The sequence below is a fragment of the Haliotis rubra genome, unplaced genomic scaffold (genome assembly GCF_003918875.1).
Source record: "Haliotis rubra isolate DU_JTF1 unplaced genomic scaffold, ASM391887v1 Scf802, whole genome shotgun sequence".
Lineage (NCBI taxonomy): Eukaryota > Metazoa > Mollusca > Gastropoda > Lepetellida > Haliotidae > Haliotis > Haliotis rubra.
The window spans coordinates 325,093-340,686 of NW_025767527.1; the positions used below are offsets into that span (position 1 = coordinate 325,093).

At 39.4% G+C, this 15,594-nt stretch overlaps 2 protein-coding genes across 2 annotated transcripts; both read left to right on the forward strand.

Moving 5' to 3' along the window:
* The first annotated feature begins 1,799 nt into the window (after positions 1-1,799).
* LOC124261651 (toll-like receptor 4) lies at positions 1,800-2,330 on the forward strand. The gene has a single exon (XM_046695992.1). The coding sequence runs from the start codon at positions 1,800-1,802 to the stop codon at positions 2,328-2,330; it is 531 nt and encodes a 176-aa protein (XP_046551948.1).
* A 2,598-nt stretch (positions 2,331-4,928) lies between these two features.
* On the forward strand, positions 4,929-14,999 carry LOC124261664 (toll-like receptor 4). The gene is made up of 2 exons (XM_046696010.1): positions 4,929-5,016; positions 11,865-14,999. Exon 2 carries the CDS (start codon positions 11,876-11,878, stop codon positions 14,405-14,407), a length of 2,532 nt encoding a protein of 843 aa, XP_046551966.1. The 5' UTR covers positions 4,929-5,016; positions 11,865-11,875; the 3' UTR covers positions 14,408-14,999.
* Positions 15,000-15,594: the final 595 nt, after the last annotated feature.

Below are 15,594 nucleotides of genomic sequence, written 5' to 3' on the forward strand. Positions count from 1 at the left end.
ACTCGCATCTGTGATCTGAATCTGAGCAGCAACAAGATTCACGCACTAAAGGAAGACGATTTCCTGTGGTACACGAATTTGACCTTCCTTGATCTTTCCTTTAACCTAATATCCTACATTGAAAATGCTGCCTTTGTTGGTCTGGAAAAACTTATCTCTTTGGATTTAGCTGGAAATATTTTATCATCGTTTATCATTCCAGATACATTGATTCCGTTAACATCTTTACAACAGCTGAATATAAGTGTGATGGAAATTGCCATAGATGGAAATACTGGCGCTTCGAGACATACTTCTGGACATATGGTTGTGAATCAAACCTTCAGTGAAGGGCTACCCGTGAAATATCTGTCTTTATCAGGTTCGCATATTGATAACCTGTCAAAGGAGATACTCGATAACTTCCTGCAGTTAGAATTTTTAAATATGTCATTTTGTAAGCTGAAGACCGTAGAACCTGGCGCCCTGTCTTCACTTAACAACCTCCGGACTCTGGATGTGTCCGGAAACCGGGATTTAGGGTTCAATGGTATTCAAAACATAACAACGGGACTTCACAATTCGAAACTCAGAAATTTGATAATGAACCAAATCGTCCAAGAGCACAGCATCTGCATAACTTTTCCAAAGACCCTTGCTTTGAATCTCCAGAACACTCCTTTATACATGTTAGAAGCCAATGCAAACCGCATTGAAATATTCCACGAGGATGTTTTCAGTCTGTTACCAGAGACTCTGCAGAGTGTTACTATCCAGAGTAGCCGCTTTACTTATGGGCAGTACGTCCATAATCTTCAGAACCTTTCAGGCTTAAGATATCTGGATCTGAGTGAAAAGTCGATAGGGCATCAACTACGCGTTATAGACTATGCCCAATCCATATTCTTTGAGTGGAGTAATATTTGTGATGGTGAACACTGTATACATGAACAAAATGATGAGGTTCAACAAAATGGTCCAGAAGATATTTTGCTTTTCGAGGAGAGCATTAAAGATAAAAAAGATATTTTATGTCTAGGAATTCCTCCTAATCTTACAACGTTTACACTCACCAATCACAGATTATCGTTTGCATTGTCAAAAATGTGTTTTAAGGATAACAGACTGAGACACATTGATTTATCAAATAATGCATTTACGCTTTGGACTGGTCCAATATTGGGCTTAGAAAATGTCAGCAAATTAAATCTCTCAGGCAACTCTGCTCAACACATATCGCCATACTTTTTCAGCAGTTTCAAATCTCTCATACATCTGGACCTGTCGCGGAACTCATTTGGATTTCCGAACAATCGTTGTAAAGATAAGCGTTACTTTTACAATCAACGCAAATTAGAATATTTAAATTTGTCTCATAATAGTATTTTTCTCTTACATCGAGATTTCCTTACTGGTTTAAAATCTCTTAAAATTCTAGATTTGTCTTATAATTCGATTTTCAACCTTTCTTTTAATTTTGAACATAATATTCACCTACAAGATCTTAATTGTGCTTACAACAATATAAAATCGATAAAGCCACATGGCAGATCTCAAATGAAATTGCTACCAGATCTGAAATTAGATTTATCTCACAATGGTTTACTGTGCACTTGTGAGAATATTGACTTCCTTGATTGGTTATTAAGTTCCAAGATTGCTAGTAATGTACAGGGTTTTATTGCGTTGACAAAGACAGGAACATATTGCCTTTTAAAGATCATGGTGATGCTGTACTAACGAACCTTAAAGCATCATGTAACAGTTTCTTAGGAATGACCTTGGGAGTTCTGACGTCACTTGTATTCCTACTTTTCCTTATGTCGTCTGTGGTATGTTACCGACATCGATGGAAAAGCATATACTGGTATTACGTCATCAAGTTGAAACTAAGAAATAACAGAAAAGAATACGTCCGTCTGTTTGACTTCGACGTGTACGTATCCTACGCCGACCTTGACCTTGGCTTTGTCCGCAATGACATGATACAGATTCTTGAGCACCTCCGTGGAGCTCGCTTGTATATTCGGGATCGAGACTCTCTTCCAGGTGCTCCCATATCAGAGAACATCATCGACGGGATCAGAAGGAGCAGAAAAACGATGCTTTTGTTGTCTCAGGCATTCCTGAAGCAGAAGTGGTGTAGGTACGAGCTACATATGGCCAACATGGAGGCTGTGTCCACTGGCCGATCTGTCATGGTCATCATCATGCTTGAGGACATTCCTAAGAACGACATTCCGCTTGAGATTCTGTATGATTTTCAAAGAAGTCGGTTTCTTGAATACCCTAAAGCAAGTAGCGACTTGGAACTGTTTTGGGCGAATGTAACTGCTGCTATTGAAGGATAGACTTGCAACTGGATGGCAGTTTCTGATTTTTGTATATGTAAACATCGTTAGCGTAAAAATAATATTTAATCCCAGTCTCAGTTTAAGCAAATTCTCACTTGCAGTCATTTCAGTTTCTTGAATATACTCATATATTTTGTTTGTTTTATACTAAAATGATGCATAAAGAAAAAGAATTAAAATACGAACTTGCAGGTGCTTATTTTTGGGCTGTTTGCTTGGTTGTTGTTTTTTGCTGCACTCATTCACTGGCTGACAAACCAGTGGTCAGTATGATGAACGCCTAATGATGATCAACTAATAATCAACTTACCGACCCTGACTCCCTGTTCCCACTGGCACCTACATGACATGCACGTGCATCCTGAAATTGTGTATCACCCTGAGCTGAAGCCTATGACTGTAGGCTTTAAAAAGCCACATCAATGGTACTCCACATGCATTGCTTTAAGCCACTAGACGACAAGAAAATGATAAGACTGACAAAAGCTCAACGGCACAACGCCATCGGCCGTTTACAAGGACGGGCATCGCATCGAGAGGTGGCAAGGCACTTCCGCGTGTCCAGATAGACCATCTCAAACCTATGAACCCGATACAACAATACTGGGAGTGTTAATGACAGACGGTCAGGTCGACCTAGAGTTACCACCGCCGCCCAGGATCGCTACATCCGGTTGAGACATCTTCGCTCAAACACTACGGCTGCATCATCCACAACAATCCAAATCCCTGGACTGCGCCGAATCTCCGACCAGACAGTGCGCAATTGGCTATGGGAAGTCAGACTTTTTGCCAGAAGACCAGTTCAACGTTGCGTCGTTCCCTCCTTCAAGCATGACAATGCTCGACCTCACATTGCACGTGTTTGACAGGACTTCCTCCAGCAAAACAATGTTCAGATGTTACCTTGGCCTTCTCGATCACCCGATTTGTCCCCCCTTGAACATCTATGGGATATTCTTGATCGACGCCACCTCAGACACTACAAGAACTGCACGCAGCACTTTAGCAAGAGTATCAAAACATTCCTCAAGCATTCGGCATCTCCTTTCTTCTGTGGGTCACCGCTGCCAAGCTGTTATCGATGCTCATGGTGGTGACTCCAGATACTGACATTTTACTCTCACCAATATACCAGTTCTCAGAAAAAGATATTGCAATTCATATCACTTGAAAAGTGTATTGCGATATACCGGTAATACCGTGCAGTCTTACCGTGCCCTGTATGTATATACACTGAGATTGGGTGCAAATAGTTTACAATGCAGGTCCTGTTTCAGATATTGCAATTCATTAAACTCATAGATCGCAGACATTTTATTCTTTAGGAAATTCACTCAGCAATTTTCAAGCCATATCATGTGATGGACACCAGAAAAAGGCTTCACACATTGTGCCCATGTGGGCAATCGAACCCGGGTGTTCGGCGTGACGAACGAACGCTTTAACCACTAGGCTACCCCACCGTCTCTCTTTAACTTGAGATCCAAGGAACCATTACATATATATCGAGTTTATCACGCAAGATTTAACCCTGAGCAACTGCAGAATTGGACACCGGGGCGAATATCACTTGCAACGTTAAGGATCCTTTCAGGCTCTCGTTTAGGCGTGCTAATTGCAATGTTTATTCCCAATATACCATGCAACATTTTCCTTATCAGCTTTCAATTTGTCAGAACTACATTTTGAAAGAAAAAAATCTTAATCATTTTAAAGTATTTACATATTTTCAACGTTTGGAATGGCCCAGTACTCGGTGAGACAATCTGACACACCTCGACCTTTCAAGTCACTGAAATACCTTAACACATCCTATAATTCTTTCGATATTCTTTTCGAGACAGATTTTCACATGAATATTTTGGGAATCTGCACACATTAGTGGAACTGAATATATCTGCTAATAATATAGCAAACTTGGATGACAATGTCTGCCTGGATTAAAATAAATTCGTGAGCTGAATTTATCCGATAACAACTTGGTTATAACAACGTTAAATTTGATCTGAAAAATATTTCCGAGCTAACACATTAAGTAAGCAAATAAGTGAGTGAGTGAGTGAGTGAGTGAGTGAGTGAGTGAGTGAGTGAGTGAGTGAGTGAGGTGAGTGAGTGAGTGAGTGAGTGAGTGAGTGAGTGAGTGAGGAGTGAGTGAGTGAGTGAGTGAGTGAGTGAGTGAGTGAGTGAGTGAGTGAGTGAGTGAGCGAGCGAGCGAGAAAGCAAGCAAGCAAGCAAGTTGAGGATGCAATAATTTTATGTGTATGAATAGAATGTGTTTGTGGAAGAGTTTGGGGAGTGAAGGTCATGTCCCTTTGATCACTACAACATGTTTATAACATATTAGTTACATTCATATCACTATGCTAGTTAGTGTTTCCTTCAAAGTTACAACAGCTCAATAGCGAACACGATATGCATACTTGAGAGATTAAATACACATATACAAACTCAACTGTGTTGTATCAGGAAGTAGATATCGGTTATAGTACTTCCGCAAGGCTATTCACGGCAGTTTGAAATGCACAGTATCGTGCCTAAAGTCATGTCATGTGATCATAGACGAATCATGTGTTTCCTTGTCTTTCGCGCTGTGGCTCATCCAGCACAAACAAACTTCCTCGTTACCCCCGATCCATCACATGGCCACCCGGGTAAACAGACAGCAAGAGAAGGAAGAAAGGTGAGTGGTTGTGTTGTATTTGCTTACTTTTTATTTGTAACCTTTTAAGTCAACTGGACTAAACCCTGTGTAGGTCTGTCACAACATGGTGTTGCAAGGAAGCCAGGTGAGCTGTGCTTCTCAATTGTAAACGCTTTGATATTAACTTCTTTGAGTGGCATTTAGAAGTTTGTGTGATGAACAACAGGGAACGTTCTATGAATATACAACTTCTTTTATTATTAATGTAAGCGACGTTTCGGTGTAGATTGTAACACCGTTATGATCACTTCCTCTATAACAGTATTAGCATCTACACCAAAAGTCGCTAACATTAATGAAAAAGAAGTAACTGTTGTATATCCATAGAACTGTCCCCGTTGCTCACTTTGATATTGCCTTTTAGTGTTCACATTGTTTCCAAATATATTCCGGATTTGCCGGAACCGTACTTACAATCATGGGTATCCTCCCAAAACTTCAACATCCCCAAACTTCCACAGCTTATAACAACAACATTTCTGGTTGACTGAACACGCTTTGGCCTACTGATTACCTCTGTCTGTAATGGTTTAGCCCATTAACCAGTAATGAATACAAACAATCACTTAGTAATAGATTGTATATTTTATTAAGGAATACATTAAAATAACAGTCTATGTAGAACATTTTTATATATATATATATATAGAGATAGAGAGAGAGAGAGAGAGAGAGAGAGAGAGAGAGAGAGAGAGAGAGAGAGAGAGAGAGAGAGAGAGAGAGAGAGAGAGAGAGAGAACTACATATTTATATAGAACTTCTGTCCTATAATATCCAAGATTTCACGAGCACATTTGAGAGTCAAACCCTAAATAATGTCCAACAGCATCGAGAAATTGGAGTGGTGTCTTTTGTCCTTGTCTCAGTTGTTCTCGCAGGCGAAATAATCTATATATATGTTTAAAATTTATTACCTAACTGCTCTATTCTCAACGAAATCTCTACTCTGCTAAGTCTCTACTACTCCTCTGTTCCCTGTTTAGGGCATCGAAAGAAAGTGCACTTCCTCCAAAGTTCCTGGACTGTTCAATTACACCTATAAAGTACATTACAAGAAAAACAGTCAGGTTAAATCAACACTTAGAGCTGAAAGGAAAAAGGGTACATGGACTCTCTGAATAAAATCAGGATCATTATCTGTTGTATCAGTTCAGTGCACTTCCTGAGCTATCCTATTACCTAATAAGGGGAGATGAGGAGTTGTTGTTTTAACAATGTGTGGTATTATTGGGATGTGGATGTTTTGGGATGTGGAAGTTTTGGGATAGAACAAAAATCATGTCGTACTGTGCATGAATCGTAATCCCACAAAAGTTGCTCTACGAGTTGCTTCATGAGAGTTTGCCTTCAAATTCGTGTACTTAAACTTTCGACTTTAGAACCTTTCAAGTCCGCAGAACCTTTATGTCCTCGTCCAGTTGGTAGCATCGAGAGGGCGCGGGTAATACAATATTTACTGTCATAATTTCGTGTCCAGTATATAAACATACTGTTGCAATATATAGGACATAAGGCAAGTTTTAGGAAGTGAGTCATTCTGTATGTTCCGTTAGGTTAGCGTGCGATGTGTGTTTCGGGATTCGGGAAGTTTATGTAATTTTTGTCCTCGAGAACGTTGGATCAAATACTCATATTATTTCACAACATCGCCTATATTGTCAACTCGAAGTTGTGGATGTGACGTGTGAATCTATTCTCATCACATCCTTCAACTATCATACACGCTGGAATGCTATACTCAAACTTGGTAGATTAGTTGGTTGGTTGGTAGATTGGTTGGTTGGTTGGTTGGTAGATGGTTGGTTGGTTGGTTGGTTGGTAGATTGGTTGGTTGGTTGGTAGATTGGTTGGTTGGTTGGTTGGTTTCTTTTTTAACGCCGCACTCAGCAATATTCCAGCTATATGGCGGCGGTCTGTAAACGACGTGATGACGTGTCAACTAAGTCAGCGAGCCTGACCACCTGATCCCGTTAGTCACCTCTTACGACAAGCATGGGTTACTGAAGGCCAATATTCTAACCCGGACCTTCACGGGTCCTCTCGTCAGCATCACAGTCTGTTATATTATCTGCAGGAGCAATAGTGGCAACATACTGAGTAGGTACATTGACATTTCTTTCATGGTGGATTTAATCATACTGACATGACAAAATTGTGTCTTTTTACGACGATGTTAGCACAACATATATAGTATCACTGACTTTCTTATCAGTAATATATGGCCCATGATACCCAGCACGTAATTGTTGACCAGGCAAAAACACTAATATGTTTCTTATATTATATACAACTTTATTCAGTAGAAAGGCCACAGGCCCATGCACAATGTATAATACAATATAATACAAAAGAAATTATATGCACAATAACTAGAACATATTTACACATAACGCCTGACGATTTCTAGGGCTGCTGTTGTGGCATCATCACAAGAGTAGGTGGTAGACGAGGGGATAAACTCACTGTCATTGCTGATTGGTGTAATCACTGATACTCGCAAGCTACATAAATCAATGAACAACTTATCAGGGCTGGCTTCCAGTTGTCAGTGTATTGTTAACTGCATGACGCCAGCGAGCTGTAAGTAGGATGTTTGTTTAGCTGGAGACTGACACGAGCCCCTCATGTCGGATTATGTGGTGATCGCTAATTTAGTTATCCGGTCTGTTTTGTTAAGTAATTTACTTCCAGGGATCGTGAAAAAACCTTTAGTTAATCGGTATTGTTTACTTATCAGAGTTTAGTTAACCGGACTCTAATAATGATAATTAATGAAGAGATGTGCCGGGACCAAGGAATAGTGTTTACTTATCAGGTCTGTTTAGTTAAGCGGTCTTTCCTTAGGCGGTTTCCACTGTATATGTTTACAATAGTAATGCGCTACGTCGCATACACGCTTCCGTAATATATTTTGCATACATATATAAATAATTAGTATTTTCATTTTGAAGAAGGCGAATGAGAGATTTCATATCTTTACAGTCAATGTTTAACATATATCTTGTTCCTAAATCATCATATTGTGGGCAAATAAACGCTTCCTTAATATATTTTGCATACATATATAAATAATTAGTATTTTCATTTTGAAGAAGGCGAATGAGAGATTTCTATCTTTACAGTCAATGTTAACATATATCTTGTTCCTAAATCATCATATTGTGGGCAAATAAACATAAAATGAACCTCATCTTCTAAAGGTTCTTATGAAATGGACAAAATCTTAATTCCCTTGGGACATTATTTCTTCTTCCTGCATGCTTCATGATATTTAATTATTTAATCTTAATAGTGATACAAATCTTCTTAAATCTTTGTTATATAAAGTCGACAAATATGATTCCGCATTAAATGCACTTTTGACACATGAATAGAACTCTAAATTAGAATGTTCATTTAACATAGAAATTTGCACTGGATATTACAATCTTTAACTCGTTGAGAAAACTGCTTAACAAATAAATGAGTGTTAACAATATTTTGAAAATCCCATGCATGGCTAAAACCCACAGTTCAGTAATCCATGACTTCCGGTTATTATCGTCCATTCTTTTTAACATAATATAGGTTAAACTTTGTTTTGGATATCTAGTCTCTTCCATGATTAATCACTTACACCAATACTTAACACATCTTATTATAGAATCACAACATATATGATGACGACCGCATTCAGATAAAACAGCTGCATTTGTTGTGGTAATACCAACACCAAGAACATATTTACAGTATTTTATATGAAATCTTTCTAGCATTATCCACTCATGAAAATATTTCTGAGCAATAGAATAAGATAGGCTTAATTTGTGTATTAAACATTTGAAATAAGACAGTGCGAGAAAGATTTTTATTTATGATGAAGCTGTTTAATTGGAAGAAGGGCTTTATTAGCTTTATGTACAAGAGTCTGGACTGCTTTTGACCACGATAGTCTGCTGGAAAACAAAATACCCAAATAGCTGTAATAGCTTCTAGTTTTCAACTTCACATGGTTAAACATCCATTTTTCGGTCTTCTTAAATATACCTACATTGCGAAAAACAATTATCTCTGTTTTTGTAAAATTAACCTTTAAGCCCCATTTTGTGCAAAATTGGGATAAAATATTAATCTTCCGTATCTGTGTATAAGTGAATATATTTCCGCATATGTCCATCAAGGAAATACCTCTATTGTTATTAGCATAGTTCTTATTTCCCTTTTTGTGAAGAGGGAAGATAAATAAATGCTCTTGTGACCAAACAGAAGGAAACTCTCCAGAGTTAAAAAATCAGTTAAAAAGTATACGCAAATAAGGTAGTAACATATTACATCCGTGTTTAATCATACTGACATGACAAAACTGTGTCTTTTTACGACGATGTTAGCACAACATAGTCAGTATCACTGACTTTCTTATCAGTAATATATGGCCCTTGGTACCCAGCACGTTTACCATCACAAATATGTTCCTTATATTTCTAATGAAGGTTGCCTTAATTTACTTTTTAGTGAATTTACACATATGATGAATATGGATTTTCGGAAAACAATGATTTTCAAAAATGACTTGTAGAAAGTACTCGTAGTTTTCTTTTTCCGCTTGAGGTTTGCGACAACTAAGCTTTACTGAAAAGGAATACTGAGAAAAACATTGTGTTTCATACGAGGAAGCACGCGAACATCACTCACATCAATATCACTCACACACAAATCAGTGGTAACGCCACTATTTATAATTACTATGGCATTTTGTATCCCATTTGTGCTTTAATGTTTCCAGCACATCCGTCAATCTCACTTACCTCTGTGTCGAAACTTCAGAGAGTCAAAGACTGTGTAGTTTAGGTGTTGTCGAGTTTTCACTATCATCTTCGTCTGCCAGCCCCCAGGTAGATGCTATTGAGGTCGCCTTAGCCGGTTGGCATAGTGTGGGGTCGTGGGTAGGTGATGTCTCTTGATGGACGTGTCCCACCTTGGGATTCATAGTGGGAGGTGACCCTCCTTGGGACGCATGTTTCTTTTTGGTTTTTGGTGGGTTTTTAAGGTCTCCTTGGACCTATCCCGCCTAGGGATGCTTGGAGTGTTCTCTTTGGGACGCATGGGTTGTTCCTCCTTGGTATGCATGTGATATGACCAGGTAATGTCTTATGGTCAGTGTGAGGGTTGTATTGGACTTATCCCGCCTAGGGATGCATGGAATGTCCCTCTTTGGGACGCATGGGTTGTTGGAAGAGTCACATTAGGTATAAATAGTAAGCAGTTGGCCGGATGACGTCACAAATGACAGTTGCGTCGTGTATTACTACGCCACGGTAATTATGAGAATAGATTTGTTGATTGGTTTGTTTTTGAACGCCGCACTCTGCAACAGCCCAGTTGTATGGTGGCGGTCTGTCAGTAATCGAGTCTGAACCAGACAGCCCAGTGATAAACAGCATGAGCATCGATCTACGCTACTGGGTTACGGTGACATGTGTCAGCGAACATGACCACCCGATCCCGACAGTCGCCTTCTTACGCAGATATATGTATCTGCATACTGCATATGAATCATAAATATAAATGCCCTCTAGTGATTTACGACCTTGAGATAAAGAGGACCAGTGAGGCCACCTCACCTGTTTCATAGTAAGAGTGCGTAAGTTTAGTTTTACGTCTCACTCAGCTATATTCCAGCTATATGGTGGCGGTCTGGAAATAATAGCATCTGGACCAGATAATCCAGTGATCAACAGCATCAGCATCGATCTACGCAATTGGGATACGATGACATGTGTCAACCAAGTCAGCGAGCCTGACCACCCGATCCCGTTAGTCGCCTCTTACGACAAGCATGGATTACTGAAGATCAATTCTAACCCGGATCTTCACGGGCGACAATTCAAAGGTTAACATATATGTAGACGCTCCAAATACGTAAAAATGAATATCGAAAGTAGTGCGGGTCAGGGTTCAGAATTAGCCAGTCAAATGTCTGAAAAGTGACATGTGTGCACATTGCGCAGAAGTAACGGACATGGACGTCCCTCTGTAATGCCAGTCATCGGATCTAAGTAATCAATGTTGAACTAAGATCTCTACATGTAACGTTTTACTAAACACAATACACGCTCCTTCCATGGTGATGTGGGCAAAAGGTGCCAGGGTCCAGCACAAATCGACCCACCTCTTCGCTGTGGTCGCCTCCCCTCCCCAAAAAATTAATAAAATAAAATAAAATAAATAAATAAATGAAAAAAAATTAAATAAATAAATAATAAATAAATAAATAATAATAATAATAATTAAATAACAAAAAATAAAAATTGCAGTTTCATCTTCTTTGGGTATTTTGTCATACCGTGCCTGCCTGTGTGAAAACTGTTATTCATAGATGTATAGATATATAGATGTCTAGTTGTGTAAAATGTAAAATATTAAAATTGATTGTCACACACTATGGAAATGATAACGGTTACCGATTCTAATGTTTATTGCCCTGGTTATAGTGAGTGAACGAGTTTAGTTTTACGCCGCTTTCAGCAATATTCAAACAATATCACGGCGGGGGACACCAGAAATGGGCTTCACACATTGTACCCATGTGGGGAATCGAACGCTTTAACCACTAGGCTACCTCACCGCCCCTAATTACAAAGTGTGGGTGATGTATGGGTACTTACATAGATATATATGCCATTGGTTAAACCAACACTTCGAGCTGAAAGGAAAAAGGGAACATTGACTCTATGAATACATTGACTCTTTCGTGATCAGATATTATCCCCGTCCTGATTATAGGATGACGCATAGATAGAAGACGTCACTGTTTTCTCAATTATGACTATTTTGTATTTGTATTGCAGGGTCTCCCCAAATGGCTCCCAAAGACTGTGTTTGTTTGCTACTTCTCATAATGATATCCCAAGGACGAAGTGATCCCAAGGAAACAGACCTGTGTTCGCGATGTATATGTACAAAACCCATGCAAAGAGACTGTTACCATGCAGACTGTTCAAACCGTAATTTGACGACAATTCCGCTGTCACCATACCACGATATTTGTCATCTGAATCTTCATGGAAACTTCATAACTATCCTTGGGAACTCTGACTTAAGCAACTACTCCTTGCTGACCTCCCTGGATCTCTCCTCTAATGATCTATCTGAAATTCACAATGACTCTTTTAGTGGTGTTGGGGAACTGGCCCTCCTTGATCTGTCCACTAACAGACTAAAGTATATTCTCATGTCTACACAAATATTTTCGTCCTTGGAAAAACTCAAATATTTGAGCTTGAGCAACAATATATATGCCGAGATACCCACGTCGTTGCTCTGTCCACTGATGTCTCTCGAGAGTCTCACTATGGATGGTGTTTTTCGAAGTCCTGTTGGTAGTGGGTGTGAAGTGATGTACAATCTTACATACCTCTCACTATCTGGATTAAATGGGCGTTGTAAAATTGATTATTTGTCCAAGGACTTCCTACAAAACGTCCCGATGCTACACTATCTGAATGTTTCTTATTGCAATATCTTTAAAGTAGAGCCTGGAGCTCTTGCCTTCTTGCGGAACCTTGACACTCTTGATATATCAGGTAACACCTTCTTAAAATTAAACGGAGTCGCGAATGCTACAAGGGGATTAAATAATTCGAGACTAAGACAACTGTTTATCAACAAGATGGTGGGAGAACATACTATATGTGTTTGGGTACCAAAGTCGATTGGTTTAAATCTTCAAAATACGTCCCTGGAAATGCTAGAGGCCAACGACAACCGGATCGAATTGATTCACGAAGATGTGTTCAGGTTGTTGCCGAATACACTGAAGACAGTCAGCGTCAGGAACAACCGTCTCACCTACGGTTCATACATCTGGTACCTACAGAACCTGACAGGACTGGAGACTCTGGATTTAAGCACAACGAGGGGACTCCACACGTTACCATTTGCGGAACCGGAAAACCAAACCAGATATACCTTACCGAGTCACGATCAAACTGAAAAATGTTTCACAACACCAAGAGCAGAGAAATATTTGGAGGATTCTCCACACGAAAAAATACCGGAAAATGCGCATACGATCACACCCTATGGCATTCCTCCAAATCTAAAAACACTAAAATACACAGATTGTAAGTTAGCATATGATTTGTCAAAGTTGCATTTTGCTGATAATAGCCTTAGACGTGTTGATCTGTCTTATAATATATTTGCTAATTGGTTCGGTCCTATATATGGCTTGGAAAATGTCACACATCTTGACCTCTCAGGAAATCTTGCCACGAAAGTTAACCCATATTTTTTTGCAACCTTTCCATCATTAACGCACCTAAATGTATCCCACAATGCACTCACAATGTCTAAAAATGGGGAATATTTTCGGAATCAAAGTAAAGTAGAAGTTTTAGATTTGTCTAGCAACAAAATATTGTTCTTGCATCGGGATTTCCTTACTGGATTGAAATCACTGACAACATTGAATCTTTCTTTTAACTACATGGACAGTTTATTTGTAGATTTGGACCATAACTTAAATCTTACAAGTATAAATTGTTCACACAACGACATCAAATATATATCGCCACGGTTGAGATCCCAGATGGACAGGATAGCCGCGTTGCACAACTTTACCATAGACCTGTCTAAAAACGACCTCCGCTGTACATGTCAAAATATAGAATTTCTTGAATGGTTGCTAAACTCCAACATTCATGCAGCAAACAGAGACCTGTATCATTGCGTTGACATTAATGGGGAAGTAATACATTTTAAAGATCATGATGTACTAAAGAATCTGAGAGATTCTTGCTCTGATTTCATAGCTCTATCTATGGGACTACTTGCAACATTCGTCCTCATCTGTTCCCTGATAGCAGCAACTATCTGCTATCGATATCGTTGGAAAATTATCTACATTTTTTATGTGTTCAAACTGAAACTAAGAAAAAACAAAACTGAATATGAACGCATTTACGATTTTGACGTTTACGTCTCTTACGCCGACCATGACCTTCATTTTGTCCGCGAGGACATGATTCAGAAGCTGGAACACCAGAAGGGGAAGAGACTTTACATCCGGGATCGAGACTCTCTTCCAGGAGCTCCTATTGCTGAGAACATCATCGACGGGATCAGAAGCAGCAAGAAAACTGTGCTGTTGTTGTCCCAGGCGTTCCTGAAGAAGAAGTGGTGTAGGTACGAGTTACACATGGCCAACATGGAGACTGTGTCCACTGGCCGATCTGTCATGGTCATCATCATGTTGGAGGACATTCCGTACCGGGACATTCCACCCGTGATACTTTACGATGTACAGAACAGCCGTTTTGTAGACTACCCAAAAGACCCCAGCGACCAGGAACTGTTCTGGGCAAATGTGTCCACGGCTCTTGATAGTTAGACTGTCATATAGGTGACCTTACACATGCACACTGTTTTGCAGTACAATCCGTGAAGATCCGTGTTAGAAGTGATCTTCAGTAACCCATGCTTGTTGTAAGAGGCGAGTAACGGGATCGGGTCGTCAGACTCGCTGATTTGGTAGCCATATGTCATCGTATCCCAAGTGCCTAGATCGATGCTGATGCTGTTGATCATTGGATTGGTCCAGACTCGATTATTTCCAGACCGCCGCCATATAGCTGGAATATTGCTGAGTGCGGCATAAAACTAAACTCGGTCACTCACTCATTTTTGCAGTACATACGTGGAATTCGAACATCAACTGTCATAGGTATATAATATTTAATAGTTTTAGAGTAATGTGACATTTAAAGTCAATGACTAATAATACCAACAGTCGGTAGAGTTTTACATTAGGTGCCTTTTCTAAGTCTACATGTATGGTCATTACGCATTTTCAGATTCATTCATCGAAATTAGATTCGGACTTAAAAACAAACACTAATGTCACCTGGGAGTTGACTTGTGTGTGTGAGTCTTTATCGTGGTTTTCCTTTAAGTATCCTCAGAGTTGTACTCACAGACCAATACAACACCCTCAGAGTTGTACTCACAGACCAATACAACACATGAGAAGAATCATGTAAAAAGGATCAAGGAACACTTTTAGGTGTTTCCGTAATCGTATCCCACAATAGATCTAGACGTAATTAGATATTTGTTTCACCGTGAAGTCATACCAATCGTGATATGGCAAACAACAGAATACAAACGCTGTTGATGTGTAAATAGACGCGGCAAAACCCTTTCCACTTTCATAAGAAATCTCTGCGAAAAGCAGGGTCGATTGTACAGTTGTGACTATATCATGGGCAGATATTTGTTTCAGCAGTATTACAGCTGTATGGATGTTGTTTGTAAACAAATCGGGTCTGAACAAGACAATCCAGTGATTGTCACCATGCGATACGATGACAGAGCATGTGATTATGAATCACTATCAAATAGTGATGATACCAGGTGTTCGCGAAAAGGTGAGCGGATCCTGCCCCACCGGTAGCAACTGTCACAAACATATGCAAAGTCTAGTTCACCTGAAATAATTCGGGAACGTATGGTATAAGTCAAAATAGGGAATTGCATCGGACACTATTTTTGTCACTGATGCATCAAATTTGGAAATTT

Bases quoted from the DNA above. Each gene is read 5' to 3' on its own strand.
- LOC124261651 (XM_046695992.1), top strand. From the start codon at position 1,800: ATGTCGTCTGTGGTATGTTACCGACATCGATGGAAAAGCATATACTGG.
- LOC124261664 (XM_046696010.1), top strand. From the start codon at position 11,876: ATGGCTCCCAAAGACTGTGTTTGTTTGCTACTTCTCATAATGATATCC.